At 48.7% G+C, this 18791-nt stretch overlaps 2 protein-coding genes and 1 non-coding gene across 3 annotated transcripts in view; 2 read left to right on the top strand and 1 right to left on the bottom strand.

Annotated features, from left to right (window-relative positions):
• Positions 1 to 18791, bottom strand: part of PRMT7 (protein arginine methyltransferase 7) — a 47815-nt gene that overhangs the window by 3077 nt on the left and 25947 nt on the right. The window contains exons 5-13 of the mRNA XM_060083539.1: positions 17396 to 17508; positions 12511 to 12752; positions 12134 to 12314; positions 7966 to 8093; positions 7418 to 7553; positions 6333 to 6416; positions 5896 to 5943; positions 5132 to 5221; positions 1305 to 1466 (exon numbers count right to left, since the gene is read on the bottom strand). Of these exons, the coding sequence (XP_059939522.1) occupies positions 1305 to 1466; positions 5132 to 5221; positions 5896 to 5943; positions 6333 to 6416; positions 7418 to 7553; positions 7966 to 8093; positions 12134 to 12314; positions 12511 to 12752; positions 17396 to 17508 (1184 nt within the window). The remainder of the gene's footprint in view (positions 1 to 1304; positions 1467 to 5131; positions 5222 to 5895; positions 5944 to 6332; positions 6417 to 7417; positions 7554 to 7965; positions 8094 to 12133; positions 12315 to 12510; positions 12753 to 17395; positions 17509 to 18791) is intronic.
• On the top strand, positions 3764 to 3836 carry TRNAE-UUC (transfer RNA glutamic acid (anticodon UUC)). Its single transcript has one exon. It is a non-coding gene; the product is annotated as a tRNA-Glu (tRNA).
• On the top strand, positions 13044 to 13622 carry LOC132480481 (COMM domain-containing protein 6-like). The gene has a single exon (XM_060084729.1). It carries the CDS (start codon positions 13085 to 13087, stop codon positions 13340 to 13342), a length of 258 nt encoding a protein of 85 aa, XP_059940712.1. The 5' UTR covers positions 13044 to 13084; the 3' UTR covers positions 13343 to 13622.

The raw sequence follows: 18791 nt of genomic DNA, 5'->3' as shown, positions 1-18791 counted from the left end.
AAGGCACAGCCTTCACTGACACCCACCCAGCCAGGGCACACCAACATCCGCACTCACCCAATGGGGGTGGGTGGGCAGGCACGCCAAGGGTTCTGTGGGACAGCACAGAGATGTCCACGCCCACCCAGGCACACGGAAGTGTGGTGACAAGAGCAGGAAGGGTAAGTGAGGTCAGGCTGGGGGGCTGCCCCAGGTCCAAACCTGAGGCACATCTTGCTGCTCCCGCAGGCCTGGAAGAAACGTCCACAGTTGAAGGGACCCAGAAGACACCAAAGACCCAGGATGGTTCCTCAAACCTGTAAAGCCCCCCATGATCCCAAGCCCTCTCCTATGAGGGACAATTGGCCAGAGCTACCAGGATAGTGTCTCTAACTCCCTCCTTGTCCATCCTGAACACCGGTTCATTGGGAAGAGCTCTATCAACCAGTTCTCGAGGCTCTATGCCTATAAACAGAGTGTGAGGACAGGATCCCAGGAGGGGACCAGAGGTGCACTCAGGCCAGTCAACGTTGCATCCTCTGTCTCTTGGACGTATGCCTAGGAACAGTATCATTCTCCACATTCCCTCTTTGGCCATGAAAACCAGAATTTACATGGAATCTGATCAAGTGAATCAATAACACAAAAGAAATGCCCAGAAAATTAAGTGATGGAACCACTAAGCTACCAATGGATAAAGTCGTTCTTATCAAAGAAATCTCAAATGACGTTCACGCTACATTTCAGGTTAAAAGCATTTCAAAATCCTTTTAATAAAAAATGCCTTTGCCAAAATGACTTTGTGACTGTGGTTCTGCTTTGATGAGAAAATTAAAATGAAGCTTTTCAATTTTTCTCGCATAAAGAAGCTGACTCGCCATCTCAAAATGCTTTTAACAACGGGAGCTCAGCTCTCTCTTTTTTTTTTGCCAGAACAGTTACTTTATTAACAGAAAGCGGGGGGCAGGCCCCTTGGCCCAGCGCGGCACGGGCTGCGTGAGGTATGGTAACAGAACTGGAGCCTCAGCTCTTACTGAGAGCAGAGCAAGCTGCACAGCTTATCTTCTGAAACTCTTCATTCATATTTTAGAATTAGTCTGATAAGCCATAATTGTAAAAGGACAACACACAGCCATTTCCATTTCATGTGCCAAATTACTTCATTTTTACAAAGGCAAGCCTCTTCTATTCAGCCCTGCAGTGTGATGACACAGAAAAACAGAGGCCCAAACTATTAAGACCCTAGTTGCTCCATCTGCATCCAAAGTCTTTACAAGAAAACAAGGTCCCCCCATCCCCCGCCCGAAAACTTCTGGGTGGCCTACCCTGAACTCCACGACCATCATGTGCAGCGAGGCAGCCTGGGGCATCACCACAGCGCCAGGCGCCAGGTGCCTGTCCACAGCAGTCCGTACATACCAGAAGTACAAGTTGTGCCACGGAAGCAGGCTGGTGGTGAAGAACGGCTCACCCAGGAGGAGAGAAACCTGGCGATCAGAGCAAGAAGCAGGACCAGGGCGTCAGAAGGATTCGGCTGAGGAGTAAAGGACAGGTTACAAGTTTCACAGGCACATTCACTCATTCACTCACCCACTCGGTCAGTCAGTCAGTCAACAAGCATGTCAAGGTCTGCACCTGCCCTTGAGGATACAAAGATGAGAAACAGACGTGAGCCCTGCCCTCAGGAGTGCAGAGTGGAAGGGGTAGCAGACAAGGCTGGGGGCCGTCCTCAGAGAGTGCAGTAAGCCCGGACAGAAGCAAGGAAGGGGCTCGTGGAGAGACTCTAGAGGTAAGAGCGTAGGGAAGGGCTTCCAGGATGGCATCCTGTAAACCCTACTCAAAGCCTTATTATGACAGTTTATTATCAGCGCTAGTCTGTCTCCTTCACCAGGCTCGGAGACCACAGAAGTAGGGACAGAGAAGTGGTGGCACAGTATTCCCAGCACAGCACCTGGCCCAGAGCAGATGGTCAGTGAAGGTTTGCTGATTAGATGAATAAATGCATGAACAGGAGACAGAAAAGCAAAGGAGGAGGGATGGGCAGAAGCAAAAGCAGGGATGTGAAAGAGAGCAAGGCCCTTTGGGGAGCTTGTCAGACGAACAGGTGGGCTAGGACGGTAAAGGGCAAGGCCACAGAGGTGGAGAGAGGCCAGGTCACCAAAGGCAGCTGATGACAGGTAAAGGGGACTGGACTCTGCCCTGGAGGCAAGAGGGGATCACGAAAAGCTTTAATCAGGGTTTAATATGAGAAGGAATGTGCTTTAGAAAGATCCCTCAGAAGTTCCCTGGTGGCCTAGTGGTTAGGATTCTGGGCTTTCACTGCTGTGGCCCACGTTCAATCCCTGACTGGGGAACTGAGAGATCCCACAAGTCGCACAGTGTGGCGAAAAAAAGAAAAAAGAAAGATCCCCAAAGTATGTAGGAAGTAGTGAGGCTACCTGCAGGTGGAGCTGGGGACAGGACATGACTTGGGTGAGCACTGCTACAGTCCAGGCAAGGAGTGGGGAGTCTGTGTCAAAGGGAGGAGAACCAGACAGCAGATGCTGAGCAGCCAGACCACCCAGGGCTGGGCCCAAGCAGACAGGCATCAAGGACAGGGCCAGTCCAAGATGACACATGGGTTCCTGGTTGAGATGACAGAGATGCAGAAGGAAACAATGAAAACAGAAAGGGGCTGGCCCTGTGTATTCCCTGCTCCCCGCAACATTGAGGCAAGAATGCCCGCTCTCACCACTTCTACTCAACAGTGACTGGGATTCTAGCCAGTGCACCATATCAATGGCTTTCAGAAGTTAAATTTTCTTTCTTTCTCTTTTTTTTGGGGGCCGTGCCGTGCGGCTTGTGGGATCTTAGTTGCCCAACCAGGGACTGAACTCATGCCCCCTGCAGTGGAAGCATGGAGTCCTAACCATTGGACCGCCAGAGAATTCCCTAAATATCTTTTTAATCCTCATCTATAAGGGAAAGAAAGAGCAACTTGTACACGAATGATCAGAGCAGCATCCTTCATGGTAGCCAAAAAGGAGAAACCACCCAAATGTCCATCAACTCTCCATCAATATGGATAAATAAATGTCCATCAGTACGGACAAATAAAATGTGGTATAGCCATACAGTGGAGTAGTATTCAGCAGCAAAAAGAAATGAAGCATTGACTTATGCTGTAACATGAATGAACTTTGAAAGAAGCCACCTACGAAGGACTATACGTTGCATCATTCCATTTATATGAAATGTCCAGAATTGGCACATCCATACAGAAGGAAAACAGGCTAGTGGCTGCCTAGGGCTGGGAGGTTGGGGATAAACAGGGAGTGACTGCTAATGGGCAAGGAGTTTCTTTCTGGGTGATGAAAATGTTCTAAAATTGATTGTGGTGATGGTTGCATAATCTTATGAATATACTAAATCACTGAACTGTACACTTTAAATTTCTTTGCTGCATGAACCATATCTAAGAAAGCTGTTCTTAAAAAAAAGGCATGGGAGGAAAACAGGCAAAAGGCTTAAACAAATATTTCACTAAACAAGATATAGAATAGCTAATAAGCACATGAAAAGGTGTTCAACATTATTAGTCATTAGGCAAACACAAATCAAAACTACGAGACATCACGACACACCCACTAAAATGGCTATGCTAAAAAAAGAAAGAGAGACAATATGAAGTGTTGCTAAAGATATGGAGAAACTGGAACCCTCATACATTACTGGTTGGGATGTAAAATGGTATACCCGCTTTGGATAACAGTTTAATAGTTTATTTAAAAGTTAAACAGTGAATTCCCTGGCGGTCCAGTGGTTAGGACTCAGCACTTTCACTGCTGAGGGCCCAGGTTCAATCCCTGGTCAGGGAACTAATATCCCACAAGCCATATGGTGCAGCCAAAAAAAAAAAAAAAAAGTTAAACAAAAATATCACACAACCCAGCAATTCCAAGCCTAGGTATCTAAGGGAACTGAAAACACAAACCCTCACAAAGACTTAACATACCCATGCTCACCGTAGCATTATTCATAATAGTCAAAAACTGGAAACAATCCAAATGTCCACCAACAAGTGAATGGGTAAACCAAATATCACACAGCCGTACCCTGGAATACTACTCAGCATTGAAAAGGAACAAAATACTGACACATTCTACAACATGGATGAACCTTTCAGCCATGAACAGTGAAATAAGCCAGACACAAAAGACCACATATTGTATTATTCCACTCACATGAAATGCCAAGAAAAGGCAAATTTACAGAGACAGAAACCACATCAGTGGCTGCCTGGGGCTAGGGGCTGGGTGATGGAAGTTCTAAAACTAGACAGTGTGACAGTTATATAATTCTGTATATTTACTAAAAAATCTTCAAATTGTACACTTGAAATGGGTTAACTTTATGGTATGTCAATTATATCTCAATAAAGGGGTTAAAAAAAAGGTTGGCAAGAAAGATGACAGGTTCCAGCTTGAAGGGCCTGTGGGATACGTGAGATTTGAAGACCCGGCTTGGACACCCACGATTCCCACATGGGAAGGGATGTGATGGTCCCGAGAGGAGATGCAATGGAAGAGGAGAGGACAGGCAAGGAGAGAGCACCAAGGACACCTGCAGGGAAGGATCAAGTGAAGGAAGAGAGACCGATGAAGGACTGAGAAGGAGCAGCCAGAAAGAGAAGAGGAAACCCTGGAAAGGCAGCCTCTTAAGGGCCTAAAGAGAAGTATGTTGAGGAGGGAGAGGCCCCTGTTGTGAGGGTGCAGGAAGCCAAGGAGATGAAGCGGCAGGGAGACCGTGTCTAGCCACTAAGGTTACTGAGGGCGGGGAGCAGTTTCGGAGGCACACGGGGGACTGAGGAACAGATGGGAGGCGGAAGCGTGCACAGCAGTGCTGTGAAGGGAAAAGGGAGGGGACACGATGTGCTCAAGTCGCTCCCAGCAGAGCCCGTCTGCCGCTGCTGAGGGAGCGGCCATTAGCCACTTGAGAGCTGTGCAAGCATTTGCTCAGCAGGCATCTCTGCAAACCTCACCACACCCTCAACAGCGGTGAGTCCTTAGCTGGTGAGTGACTGGCGGGGACACGGTGAGGTCCGGAGAAGGGGGCAGTCGGGCTGTCTCAGAGCCGTGCTGTCCAGAGCAAACGCAGGGCACTCACTACTTACCTTTCTACCCTCCAAGTCTGCAGGTGTTAATAATTCAGGCCGTTTCTCTATTATATTAATTTTATCTTCCAAGTGGTTAGCCTTGAAGATCTTAGAGAGAAAAACAAAACTGTTGTTTTTGTCCAGAAAAAGAACATCTCAGTTGCTTTATTTGTGTGCAGTTCTCTGGCCAAACAGTTCTGGAGCACCACTTCCAGCTGCTTTGCAGAACTTCTCCCATCCAAAGGCCTCCTACAGACCTCAGATGAGATCAGGAGCAAAGTGTCGTAAGAGCAAAAGAAATTTCTCTTGCAGGCACATTGGCAAGACTTAGCTGTAGGCTTGTAGTTCTGGTGGAGGTAGGTTATCCCTCAGAGAGGGAATCACTGGCCAGGAGGAGAAACACTGTCACAGAACCAACCAGTCAGGTCAGTCTGTGAGCAGTGACTCCGTGGGCGCTGGTGCCCCAGAAACAAATCTCAAATTCAGTTCTGTCACCACAAAGATTTTAGTTTTTTTCGTTTTATGTGAAGTGAGGAGAGAAGCCTACACTTCTTCAGCCACAAGAAACAAAGTAGAGTCTAAACGCTCACTGCTATTCAATGACAGCCCTAGAAGACCTCCAGGCCAGCTCTCAACTCAGGAGTCACAAGAACTTCACTGGCAGCTGCTACTCCTCCCAGTTCCCTTGGTACCAGCACTGCTTCAAAGCAATCAATCCCAGACTCAGGAAGGCAGGCCCCACAGGTCCCCTCATTATTTCAGTAACAACAATTATCACTTACTTTTTTCATCAGTCTATGAGAAGCTGCTGAATTCTCTATCGTAAATACCTGAAGAGGATACCATGCTATTAGTTGTAGGAGATGCACTTAACAGAGAAAGAAAACAAAGATTAAAATGCAACTCCAAGGCAGAGGACAACATCTAACTAACTCTACCTGTGCTCATTATCCCCCTGGGACAGTACCACATTCTGCGCTGAGCCTAGCGAGGCGGCAGACTCAGACTCCGGAGCTGTGGCGATGGGGCAACAGCTACAGCCTGACTCCTGCCCGCACACGAGGCAACAACCCCTCAGCCACCAACGCAAGCATGCCTGCCACATATGTGGCAGCTGCACTGGAAAGAGCTTTAGTCACAAAACTGTGTACCCAGACCACGTGACACCCGAACTCAGGAGTGGCTGTCAGGAACCTGGTAGAAGGCACACGTCCAGTACCTGCTCTGCCCCAAGGTGATGGGCCAGCATGGAGAGCAGACTGCCATCACTGACGCACAGGCAGACGCTGTCCGGCTTAAGCACCTGCAGAAAAGAACAACCTCAGCACAGATTTTCTTACCATGTCAAGAAATTCCTGTTGACAAACTGACAGGAACATCTCCCATCTGACCCAACTCACTCTGTGATTATTCAATCTTGATCTCCTCCTCACTCCATCCCCTACACGGCCCGGCTGGATCTTCCTATGCCCTAACATCAGTCATACCTGCCTTCCAGGCCCAGGTGGTAACCAGCACCCCCCTCCAACACACCCACCTCCCTCACCTCTCCCCACCATCAGGAAAGACTGTCCTCAAGCCGTCCTAGAAGGCCCAGCTGAAGGGCTGCCCTGTTTATCAGAGGCAACCTCCCAATCCACGACCACAGGCCTCTTCCCTACCTGGTCACAGCACAGAAAGCTGTGGGCACATCAAATGACTCCCCAAAGCAGAAATGCCTTTATGGGTCAACTGATCCCTCTGAGAGAAACTTAGGATGGTTGGGACCCTCCCTCCCCCAAAAAATGCATGCATGTGCATACATGCACACATGTTTTTCTGCATATGACGCCAAGGGGTCCAGAGACCCCCATCTAAACCTTGTGTGTGGTCCCCAGGCTGAGAGGCCCTTTCTACAGGTAGCAGGGAGCAAAGGTCTTTCAGGAGAGTTACATGACAAAATTTACATTCTAGAAAATTTTAGAAAGGAAGCAGGAGATGAGAGGAATAATGGGGTGGCTGAATCCACAAGGATCACACAAAGGAATTGCTGGTGACCATAAAGGCAAAGTGTCCAGAGGGAAGGCAGGGGCCAGGAAGAGGCTCCCATAGAAGAGCAGAGAACAAACCCTCAGGTAGTCCAGAAACAAGCTCCCTGGCCTCTGCCCGAATACCCGCCCAGAAGGAGCCAGCTGAAGCCACTCATGGACAGAGAAGGGAGCACAGAAAATAAAACCAGCTAATCATAAGTGAGCAATAAGCTCGGTCAGGTCCATGGGACAAACCTCTCCTGGCCTACAACCACCTAAGGGGCTGGACACTTACCGTCCTCAGGGCCTGGACGTATTGATCAGTTCTGTTCTGATCATTGATCTCTCCAAACCGAGGCCGGTTCCAGAGCAGGTGAGCCTGGCAGTCACACACAGGGCGTGCTGGGTGGGCTCTCCCATCCTTTTCGGGGCTGGGCCAGGAAATGAACAGACACAGGGTGATGACCTGCTAGGCACCAGCGAGCATGAAGGCACGGCACAGGGACCTGCCCCAGGGAAATCGAGATGGAGAGGGGACACACGCATGGTCCTCTAGGGGGCAAGAGTCTAGGCACTGGCTGTAGAGTGGGCGTTAGAGGTTGGAGGGCCCTCCAATTCAAGGCTTCTCATATATATCTGCTCCAAATGGGGGTCCTGCCACTGGGGCAGCCTCTTCTGAGTACACACAAACAGGCACTGAAATACCCAGTCACAAACTTTCACTCTTATTCTGTTCAGATACAAATGTGCCCACTCAAACCTCTACAGGGTCCGTACAGGGAATTTATATAAAGGCACAGTGTCACAAGCCTAATGCCCCACCCAGTGAGGCTCGGGGCACACCTGGTCCTCTGGAGGCTGTACCACACACAGTAGTCGTCGTGGTGGGCTACCAGGCAGAGGGCTGAGCCCTGGACAACGGGCTCCTCTTCTGGCAGGAAGTACACACACTGCATCCAGTGGTCCCGCCACTGAAACAGGAAGAGAATCAGCTATCACCAAGCTGCAACAAGAGCAATGCATCTAATCCGGGGGCCAAAACCCAATTCAAAAATCAATTTGCAGGGCTTCCCTGGTGGCGCAGTGGTTGAGAGTCTGCCTGCCAATGCAGGGGACACGGGTTCGTGCCCTGGTCCTGGAAGATCCCACATGCCGTGGAGCAGCTGGGCCCATGAGCCATGGCTTCTGGGCCTGCACGTCTGGAGCCTGTGCTCTGCAATGGGAGAGGCCACAACAGTGAGAGGCCCGTGTACCGCAAAAAAAAAAAAAAAAAAAAAAAGAAAAAATCAATTTGCAGGGAAACCACTGTGTGGACTATAGATAGCTACTATGGCCAAAGAGATAAAGAAGAAAATCCTCAAGTCAGAGAGGCTAAAGGTTCAAAATCTTGCTGGAACACTGCTGGCTTCAGAAAGACAGAATGTGGCCTAGGGCAGTGGTCTTCAAGGTGGGCTCAGGGGAGGGGACTCCAGCCTCTGCCGTGAGCGCGCGTGCGCGCGCGCGTGTGTGTGTCTTCTCATATCTAGAAAAACACTAAATTCATTAACAGTGACAGTCGTGACTAGCAGTAACCTTCTCGTGACTAACAGGAACCTTCTGCCAAAATGTGCACTTGATTGCAAGTATCTCCCCTCCACTAAAATCATACCTATACTGACCTCCTGCCCCCACCCACACCTCTTCAGAGTAGCTCCTCAGAGCTGAGAGGCTGTCTCCCAGGCTACAGTCCTCATCTGGCTTCAAATAAAGTTAAGTCACAACTCTCACACTGTGTTTTTTTTTTTTTTTTTCAGTCAACACATTCTATCCTACCTGATCTTGAACTTAACTTAGAGACAGGTGAATGACATTCCCATATATCTAAGATGTCTATTTGAATGTAAAAGCTAGAAAATTTAAATCCAACCAGATACATTCTGGAAAAAAATAAACACTAACAAGGAGGGAAAAAAAGATCCTCTAAAACCTGTTATTCATTCTTTACTATGCCTCCCTGACCCCTCCCGGGCTCCCACAGTGCTTCCTGTCACCATGTCCCTCCCACACACCAGCCTCCCACACCAGCTAAAGAGCTATGATAGCCAGAATCCACTGTCTGAGGCTGATCAAAAGCAGTTTAGTGAAGTCATGAGGGAGATTCATTAGCAGCTCTTCAAATTCCAAACAGTCCAAAAGTCACCACTGGTAGAGGAAGGACACAAGCCCCACAGTCAGGACACCTGGGGACAAGCACCCACCAAGGCTGCCTACACCTGAGGCCCTGCTCCCTTCATTGGGCCCGGCTTTGAGTGGTTACCCAGCATGTCTTATATGAGGATTCAAGGGGAAAATACACATAGAAGCACTATGAAGATATACAAATGAGAAGTATTAACATTTTAATGAAATTCTTATGCTAATTTTGCAATCACCACACTCCTAGAGAGGAAGAAAGCAGCCCAGTGCCAACCTCAATTCTGTGGGAGAATTCTGACCCCCCCCACACACACCCACACACACCACACACACACACACACACACACACACACACCCCCCACGCCCCACACCCCACACACGCTCTCAGCCTACGGAGGACTGAGGCTATGCAGAGTGGAGCCGGGGCAGCTCAAGGGCGCAGGAGGACTGACTGAAATTGTACAGCAGTCATGACCCTTTGGCCTAAGCAGTAACTCAGGGAGCAGGATGAGATGCTAAGGTCTTCCCTGAAGTCACCATTTATACACCCAGAACCAGCAGCTGAGCAATCAAAGCAAAGCCAGTGCCCAGCAAGTGGGAACAGGAAGTCAGAACATACAGAGGACAGTGCTCAAGGCCTCCCAGGTGGAGGGAACGTTTGATTCCTTGGTCCTGAAGCACCTTTCCCACTTTCTTCCCTTGTGTTTGTGTACAGAGGGGTAGATAATACATGCACATGAGAGAAAACTCAAAAGATATAAAAGGGTCATGGAGTGAAAAATAAGTTGCCTTTCCACCCCTAACCTCCAGCTCCCTTCCCAGAAGCAACCATTTTTACCAATTTCTGTGAATTCTTCCCAAGACACCCTTGCATACATGTACCACACATAAAGGCTGATAAACACATATATTCTTATTTTTAATAACGCCAACGCTGGCACAGCACACACTGTTCTGTGCCTCTCATTGTTTCACTTGATCTGTCCTTGAGACTGTTCCACATCAGTGCAGACAGCCACCTCACCCTCTGCATGGGTGCAGGAAAATGGACTTGGCCAGTCCCTGCTGGTGGCCTCTAGGTTGTTCCAGTCTTTTCTATTTAATCAGGGCTGCAGTGAGTATCCTGGCACACATGTCATTCTACACATATGCAGCTCCATCCAGAGCCTAAATGCCTAGAAGGGGCGTCACTTCCCCTCCTGACAGACTGTGGGCCTTGCTGCACTCCACAACACTCTGGTGATCACCCTCCTGCACTGCCCCGCGGCTTCACCAACAGTGTGCAGACTCTGAACTTTATTCACTAATACATGAAAAACAGTATTTCACTGCAGTTTAAATCTGCATGGTTCTTGGACTTCCCTAATGGCGCAGTGGTTAAGAATCCACCTGCCGGGCTTCCCTGGTGGCACAGTGGTTGAGAGTCTGCCTGCCGATGCAGGGGAAGTGGGTTCGTGCCCCAGTCCGGGAGGATCCCACGTGCCGCGGAGCGGCTGGGACCGTGAGCCATGGCCACTGAGTCTGCACGTCCGGAGCCTGTGCTCTGCAACGGGAGAGGCCCCAGCGGTGAGAAGCACGCATACCGGAAAAAAAAAAAAAAAGTGTCCACTTACCAATGCAGGGGACACGGGTTCAAGCCCTGGTCCGGGAAGATCCCATGTGCCACAGAGCAACTAAGCCCATGTGCCACAGCTACTGAGCCCGCGCTCTAGAGCCTGCGAGCCACAACTGCTGAAGCCCACGCGCCTAGAACCCATGCTCTGCAACAAGAGAAGCCAGGACAATGAGAAGCCAGTGCACTGCAATAAAGAGTAGCCCCCGCTCGCCTCAACTAGAGAAAGCCCGTGCGCAGCAATGAAGACCCAACACAGCCGAAAAATAAATAAATAAATAAAATTAATTAAGAAAAAAAAATATATATATATATTTTTTCCGGTACGCAGGCCTCTCACTGCTGTGGCCTCTCTCGCTGCGGAGAACAGGCTCCGGATGCGCAGGCTCAGTGGCCATGGCTCACGAGCCCAGCCGCTCCGCGGCATGTGGGATGCTCCCGGACCAGGGCACGAACCCGTGTCCCCTGCATCAGCAGGCGGACTCTCAACCACTGCGCCACCAGGGAAGCCCAAGAAAAATATTTTTAAAGAAAAAGGAATATAATATGTATTTCCTTTCCTGTAGTTCACATCCTCCCCACTTTCCATTGAGCTGAAGAAGGCAGATTTTGAGGCCACAGAAAATGCGGCTGTAGACAGGCTGTAGTTCTCTATCACAAGCTAATCTTTTTTTTTTTTTTTTTTTTTTTTTTTGCGATACGCGGGCCTCTCACTCTTGTGGCCTCTCCCGTTGCGGAGCACAGGCTCCAGACGCGCAGGCTCAGCGGCCATGGCTCACGGGCCCAGCCGCTCCGCGGCATGTGGGATCTTCCCGAACCGGGGCACGAACCCGTGTCCCCTGCATTGGCAGGCGGACTCTCAACCACTGCCCCACCAGGGAAGCCCTATCACAAGCTAATCTGAGGACCCCTGGATTACTCGGTGGGCAGGTCTAAGAGTGGCTGTACCAGGACGAGAGGAGAGCCAGCACACCAAAGCTGCCCTATGGCTCACTGTGACCACTGGTGCTGACCATGAACTTAGCCTGAAAGGGCTATCTTATATCTTACTACAGCTAGCCTTGCTTTTTTTTCTTTTAAACTCTTCTTTGACATTGATTCTGACATAGTCCCTTCTATCTCTAAATTCTTAGGAATCTAAGATTCAACATGCTCCTTTCCCAGGACCAAAAGTAGACAAGTTTCCTGATTTCCACGAAAACGTGCTCAGCTCCTGCCTCTTACCTGGAGCTCCTCTGGATCTGAGTGTGCCCAGAAGGGGGCCATGGTGCACTTGATCTTCCCCTCAGGGTCCATTTCAATATCCCACCAGGAGAGAACCACCTGAGCTTGGCCAGATGCCAGAGGTTCAAACTGCCTGCTATGGGAGGCTGTTGAGCTACTGACTTGCTTGCTGAAGTCCACACTGTGGAAGAATATTCAGAACTGAAGCATATTTTAAGCTCACACACTCCATCTTTAAGCATTTATGGTGACCTCACTAGCAATGAAACTTGTTTGCAATGGACTCCTGATGTCAAAATGAACTCAAAAAGAACTGCCAAAGACCGCAATTCACCAAGTGTCTCCAAACGCCATGACCCTGGGTGGCTCCTTGGTACCTGAACATAGGCAGCACGTTGCTGAGGACAGTGAAGTCAGTGGGAGACACCTGGTTCAGCTGAATGTCGTAGACAGAGGGCGCGCCAGGACACCTCTCCAGTTCCAAGGGGGGGACGATGACTTGCTCTCCAAGGCTGGTCTGAACACGAATGGGAAACAGCTTGTTCCATGACCACATCCTCCTGGACTCCACCAGCTGCGCGTAGACGGTTGCTCTGTGAGGCACTGCCTCACAATTTTCCTAAGTTTATATTTTAAAAGTAAAACAAAAGAACAAAAAAATAACCAGTTACGTTGACCCACAGTAATTCCCATTGAGCAAAAGACATTTATTCCCTAATATTAGGCAGGTTTAGTAACATCTAATGCCTTATCACTATTAGGACAGTGAACTGTTTTCAGCCAATGCCCTTGGGAACAGAAGAAACCAGACTTCAGAAAGAACACACATTATGCCTAAGATGACTTATGTCAGGTAAGTTCCTAGCTACCTGACACTCTTGAATATTTCAAAAATAAACCTTGCCCCGGGAGCTTCCACCTGAGCGGGTGGTGGGATTCCGGGGTGCTGCTATGGAGGGGTGTAGCGAGCCACAGCTGGATGCTAAGGCCAAGGTCACCAACCAGCTCACAGATTTTCAGTGGAAGCTGGGTATGGCTGTGAGCTCAGACAGCTGCAGATCACTTAAGTATCCTTATGTTGCAATGATGCTCAAAGTGGCAGATCATTCAGGCCAAGTAAAGAACAAGTCCTTCGAAATGACAATTCCACAGTTTCAGAATTTCTACAGACAGTTCAAGGAAATTGCTGCAATTATTGAAACTGTGTGAAAACTGATTACTTGGTTGATGAATTGCTACCATCATTCTAAAATCATGGACTTTACTTTCTGCAACAAAACTGCCTAAGGATCAAATGATATTTATTGAATGAAAATTACACTTTTGGTTTTCCATTTTTTTAAATAATAAAAAAGAAAATCAGACAAACAGGAATTACAAAGTGGTGATCACTGCACACTTTGTGAATGTACTAAGAGCCACTGAATTGGAAACTTTAAAGGGTGAAGAACTCTGTGGTATGTGAATTATATCTTAATGAAAAATAAATCTGACAGGGGCTTCCCTGGTGGCGCAGTGGTTGAGAGTCCACCTGCCGATGCAGGGGACACGTGTTCGTGCCCCGGTCTGGGAAGATCCCACATGCCACGGAGCGGCTGGGCCCGTGAGCCATGGCCGCTGAGCCTGCGCGTCCGGAGCCTGTGCTCCGCAACAGGAGAGGCCACAACAGTGAGAGGCCCGCGTACCGCAAAAAAAAAAAAAAAAAAAGAATAAAATAAATAAATAAATAAATCAGACAAACAGCTGAATGATAAAAATAATAATAATAATAAAAATAAAGAAATAAACCTTAACTGTCATCATGCTGATTAACTCCCACACCAACTGTGAAGAAAGAGTCTAAGTCTTCCCGCTAAGCAGTAATCCTGGCACTGAGCTCCGAGCTTCCCTTCAGTGTAGCTCTCACCCAGACACCAGAACCTTCTTACTGCACAGCCCAATGGACAAGTGTCCATCCTCAACCGACCTGACCTCCTGGCCTCACCTGGCACTGCCGACCACTCTCTTCACTTGGTTTTGGCTGCAGTCCCTCATCCGATTTCCCTCCTGCTTCATTCATCCAACACCCTCTACACGCCAGGCACTAGGGGCCTAGCCACGAAGAGGACACTCACAGCTGCTACCGCACAGAAAGCACAAGCACAGGATTTCTCTACCTCAGCACTAGTGACCTTTTGGATCAGGTGATCCTTTACTGTGGGGGCTGCTCTGTGCATTGTAGGATGTTTGGTAACATCCCTGGCCTCTACCCACAAGAGGACAGTAGCACCACCTCTCAGCTGTGACATCAAAACTGTCCCCAGACACAGCTCTGGATGAGAAGCACTGCTCTCCCCCTCTGTCTCCTTCACAAAGCTGTGCTTCCCCTGCCCATCCCTCACAGAGGGAATTCCCCAGAGACCTGGTCTGGACCATGTTTTTCTCCCACCGTGTACTCTCCTGTTTGACCTCAACCACTCCATCTTCATTTACCAAATACGTGTACCCAAATGCCTCCTGGTCCTCTCTACTTGGCTGACCCTCAGCTCAAAGTCTGTCTAAACCAAACAAGTCACCTTCACCTCTCCCCCACCTTCCCAGGCCTGGTCCTCCTCCCAGTCAACAGGGAGCACCACCATCCAAGCCAGTCACCTACACCTCAAACTCTGGCATCATCCTCAATGTCTCCATATCTAAGTAACAGGAGTCCTTGACCACCTTCCTCCTCCCCGAGTCTACCTCTCTGGGCTCCATTTCTATGGCCTTGACTAAGGCCTACCTCGGCCCAGCACCTGGACAACTCCAGCCACCTTCTAACTAGTCTTCCTGCCTCTAGTGTTGCACCCCAGCTGCTCTCCACATGCCTGCCTGCATAAATCTGACACTGATCCTCTGCTTAAAACCCTTCTGAGCTACCACATTGCCTTCGGGAGCACAGGGGCCCTTCTTGGTCAGGCCCTGCCCAGCCCTTCAGCCTTCTCTCTTACCCTGCCTCCCACACACGCATAACCTGACTCATCTTCACATCTTTGTGCAGGCTGACCTCCTCTGCCGCGGCTCCCCCCAGCTGCCAGGCCAAACCCTGCTCACTCTCAAGACTGACTCAGCTCATGCTTCATCTTCCCCAACCTCCCCGCCTTCTCCCACCAGAGTGGGCAGGACCTCACCCCACCGACCACCATCAGCGTGGACCTCAAACTGTACTGTGACCACCTGCCCACCTACCTGCCTCCCCAGGAGCTCACCCTCGTATTCTTGGTACTCAGAAAAGGCCCTGCAAAATGAAGGCACCAATAAATGTGTCTTCTGAGATCAATTCCTGGGTCACTGCAATACCACATGGACTATCTGTCAGACACTCCAGCACCCCAGTTCCATGACCTCCAATGTGGCAGGAAAAGGGACAGGGTAATGGAGACTGTGTGCCGCCATAGCTCCTTCAAGCTGAGACTCAGGCTGGGCAGATGGGGACAGTGATTAGAGTGGACAGTGCACACCTGGCTGCTATGGGCCAGCTGGGAGAGGAAGCTGAGGACGGCTGCAAGTGTACCTATTTTTTTCTTTTTTTTTTGCGGTATGCGGGCCTCTCACTGTTGGGGCCTCTCCCGTTGCGGAGCACAGGCTCCAGACGCGCAGGCTCAGCGGCCATGGCTCACGGGCCCAGCTGCTCCACGGCATGTGGGATCTTCCCCGACCGGGGCACGAACCCGCATCCCCTGCATCGGCAGGCGGACTCTCAACCACTGCGCCACCAGGGAAGCCCAGTGTACCTTTTAATTACTAGATGAATTAGAGAAAGACAAATTGGACAACATTAAACTAATTCTAAACATCCTTGTTCTCTATTTCAGGGATTCATCTAATTGATGGTTTTAATGTGGAGAAATAGAAATAATTTCTACCAAAGTTACTAGGAAGAATTTTGCATTTTGGAGACAACGAGACATCTCATGCAGGATAGGGAGCTGGAGGATGATCACCATCACATGCTGACCATATGAGTAATGTGGATGCTGGCCCCAAATGCCTTGGAAGGAGCCCCCTTCCTTACTCCAGGGGTACTAAGTACCCCTCAAAAGAATCCCGGGCTAAGACAGTTACAGGCTCATGTGAACAGTGCCCACATGGCAGGTGCCAGCAGAAGCAGCAAACACTCACACCTCCCCAGCCGGCCTTTGCCTTTGAGTCTCCACCTCCCAGTTTATGTTCATAAAAAAGCAAGACCAACATCTCTGAGCTAACATTTTCAGCATATCTATCCCTTCTCAAAACAACTGTCGGGGCTTCCCTGGTGGCGCAGTGGTTAAGAACCTGCCTACCAATGCAGGGGACACGGGTTCAAGCCCTGGCCTGGGAAGATCCCACATGCTGCCGAGTAGCTAAGCCCGTGCGCCACAGCTACTAAGCCTGAGCTCAAGAGCCCGCAAGCCCCAACTACTGAGCCTGTGTGCCACAACTACTGAAGCCTGCGTGCCTAGAGCCCACGCTCCACAACAAGAGAAGCCACCGCACTGAGAAGCCTGCACACCGCAACGAAGAGTAGCTCCCACTCGCCACAACTAGAGAAAGCCTGCCCACTGCAACAAAGACCCAACACAGCCAAAAATAAAAACAAACAAATTTATTAAAAAAAAAAAAAAACCTGCCAAAGATTATCACCACCCAAACTCCTTCATCTGGAACAGCCTGGCATTCAAGGTCTTCTATCCTCTACCCCATTCTCCACATTAGCTTACAAGCACCTTAGGCTGGTGTGCCCACTGACCTACCAAACAGGTCCTCCACCTGGGACATCTCTCCTTTTCCTCAGTGCCTTTCCAAATTCCACCCTCTCCACACATGCCCTCATCTCCTTCCTGAGCCTTGACCTTTTCCACCAGCCCTAAACCAAATGTCAGTGGTGCTTCTGCCTACCTCTCCATTTGGCCCATCAAGTCCTTACCACTGCTGACTAGTGTGGATGGAGAAGCAAGAAGAATGGCTTATACTTCTCCCTGGATGCTAGAACACCTTACACACAGGTGACATTCAAAGAATGTTTGCTGAATTGATACTGAAGATAGTTTCTAGTCTTTTGACTCTAACCTACTAAGACTTGGCATTCAAGAGGCACAGAAGTCATAATTGAGGATAATCAGAATCTCATAGGAATCAAAGGGTGCCCTAAGGTGTACAGAGAGGCACTGAGGGCTCAGGCTATATAGAGCGTGGTGTGTGAGTGAGAGCTGTGTGAGTCAACTGCGATCACAGCAATTTGCCCGAAGGAGGCCCTCAGTCCCCTACCTGCACGAGATGCCTGTGTGCGTGTTCATAGGAGGGCAGTGCTCCCTCCCCAATCAGTTCCGTGTCAAACAGCTCTGTGATCAGGATGTTGGCACGGCATGGCATGTCACCATCTGAGAAACAAAAGGAAAGAGTCAGAAGCAAGCAACAGATTGGAACAAATATTAATAGCAAATATGTAAAAGATAAAAGGATAATAGGTCACTAAAATTGAAAGCACATACATATGCTGAAGTATTTAGAAGTGTCATAATGTCTGCAACTCACTTTTCAACGGTTCAGCAAAAAAAAAATAAAATAAAATCCACATTGACATAACATGTATACATCAAAATGCTAACAAGTGACTAAGTCCTGGTTAAGAGAACATGGGTGTTCACCGTACTACTCTATCAATTTTTCTGTATGTTTAATATTGCAAGGGACTTGTAAAACAGATAAGAAAACTACAAACACCCAAGAAAACCAGGCAAAAATACATATAGACAATTCAAAACAGAAAGCAAATCAATCAAATATATGAAAAATTTTTCATTCTTATTAGCAATTAGAGAGATACAAACAATTAAACTATTAACTATTAAATTAGCAAAAATTATTTGAAAAGCAAAAACTGAATGCTGGTACTTCAGATATTTCTAGGCTGCAGAGAGGGGGAGAAAACTAAAGCAAGAGAGAGGTTGATTCCACTGATACCCAATGATACAACTGAGATCCAGGATTCAGAAACCCCAGTTCCCTACACTAAATCCCCCTTAATCAAGTTAGTTTCTTGTTACCAAACAATCCCCCAAATAAGTTTTTTAAGGACAGTAGGATTATGGAAGGTCTTTCTGTTAACTCTATTTTTAAAACCTCTATAATATAATGTAAAGTAATGTTACTTCTACAATTATAATTTTTAATGAGCCGAGATAAAACTGACTTTGGAAGGGGTATTCATCATGGAGAATTAACTGTGAACACTCCTAATGGCTCATGAATTACAATTTGACAAAGCCCACTCATCTTCCCTACACAGAAGACAAGTATCACACATGAAGCGAGAAAAGAGCAGCATTAAGAGGTTCAAAGAAGGACGCAGTAGAGGGAGCTTGAACCTTGAGTCACAGAGAGCTGGGCCTGGATCCCACTTTCTAGCCTTGAACCCTCAGTCCTGACCATAAGTCACCTCATCTGTAAAAGAGTGGTAGGTTACAAGATCTGCTTCACCTGGTGGTGTTTCAAATAACAAAGGTAAAACCTATCCAGTTCCTATGCAGTACACGTGTTCTCAATGGCAGCACAACATGAAAGGAGGCTGAGAAGAAACTTCTGTCTCCTGGCACAGAGACCACCCTCCCGGGTCACTGCCCATCCTCTCTGATATCATGCCAAACTCCAACTGAAATACACT

The sequence above is a fragment of the Mesoplodon densirostris genome, chromosome 19 (genome assembly GCF_025265405.1).
Source record: "Mesoplodon densirostris isolate mMesDen1 chromosome 19, mMesDen1 primary haplotype, whole genome shotgun sequence".
Classification (NCBI taxonomy): domain Eukaryota; kingdom Metazoa; phylum Chordata; class Mammalia; order Artiodactyla; family Ziphiidae; genus Mesoplodon; species Mesoplodon densirostris.
This window is presented reverse-complemented; position numbering and strand designations above follow the sequence as displayed.

Bases quoted from the DNA above. Each gene is read 5' to 3' on its own strand.
- LOC132480481 (XM_060084729.1), top strand. From the start codon at position 13,085: ATGGAGGGGTGTAGCGAGCCACAGCTGGATGCTAAGGCCAAGGTCACC.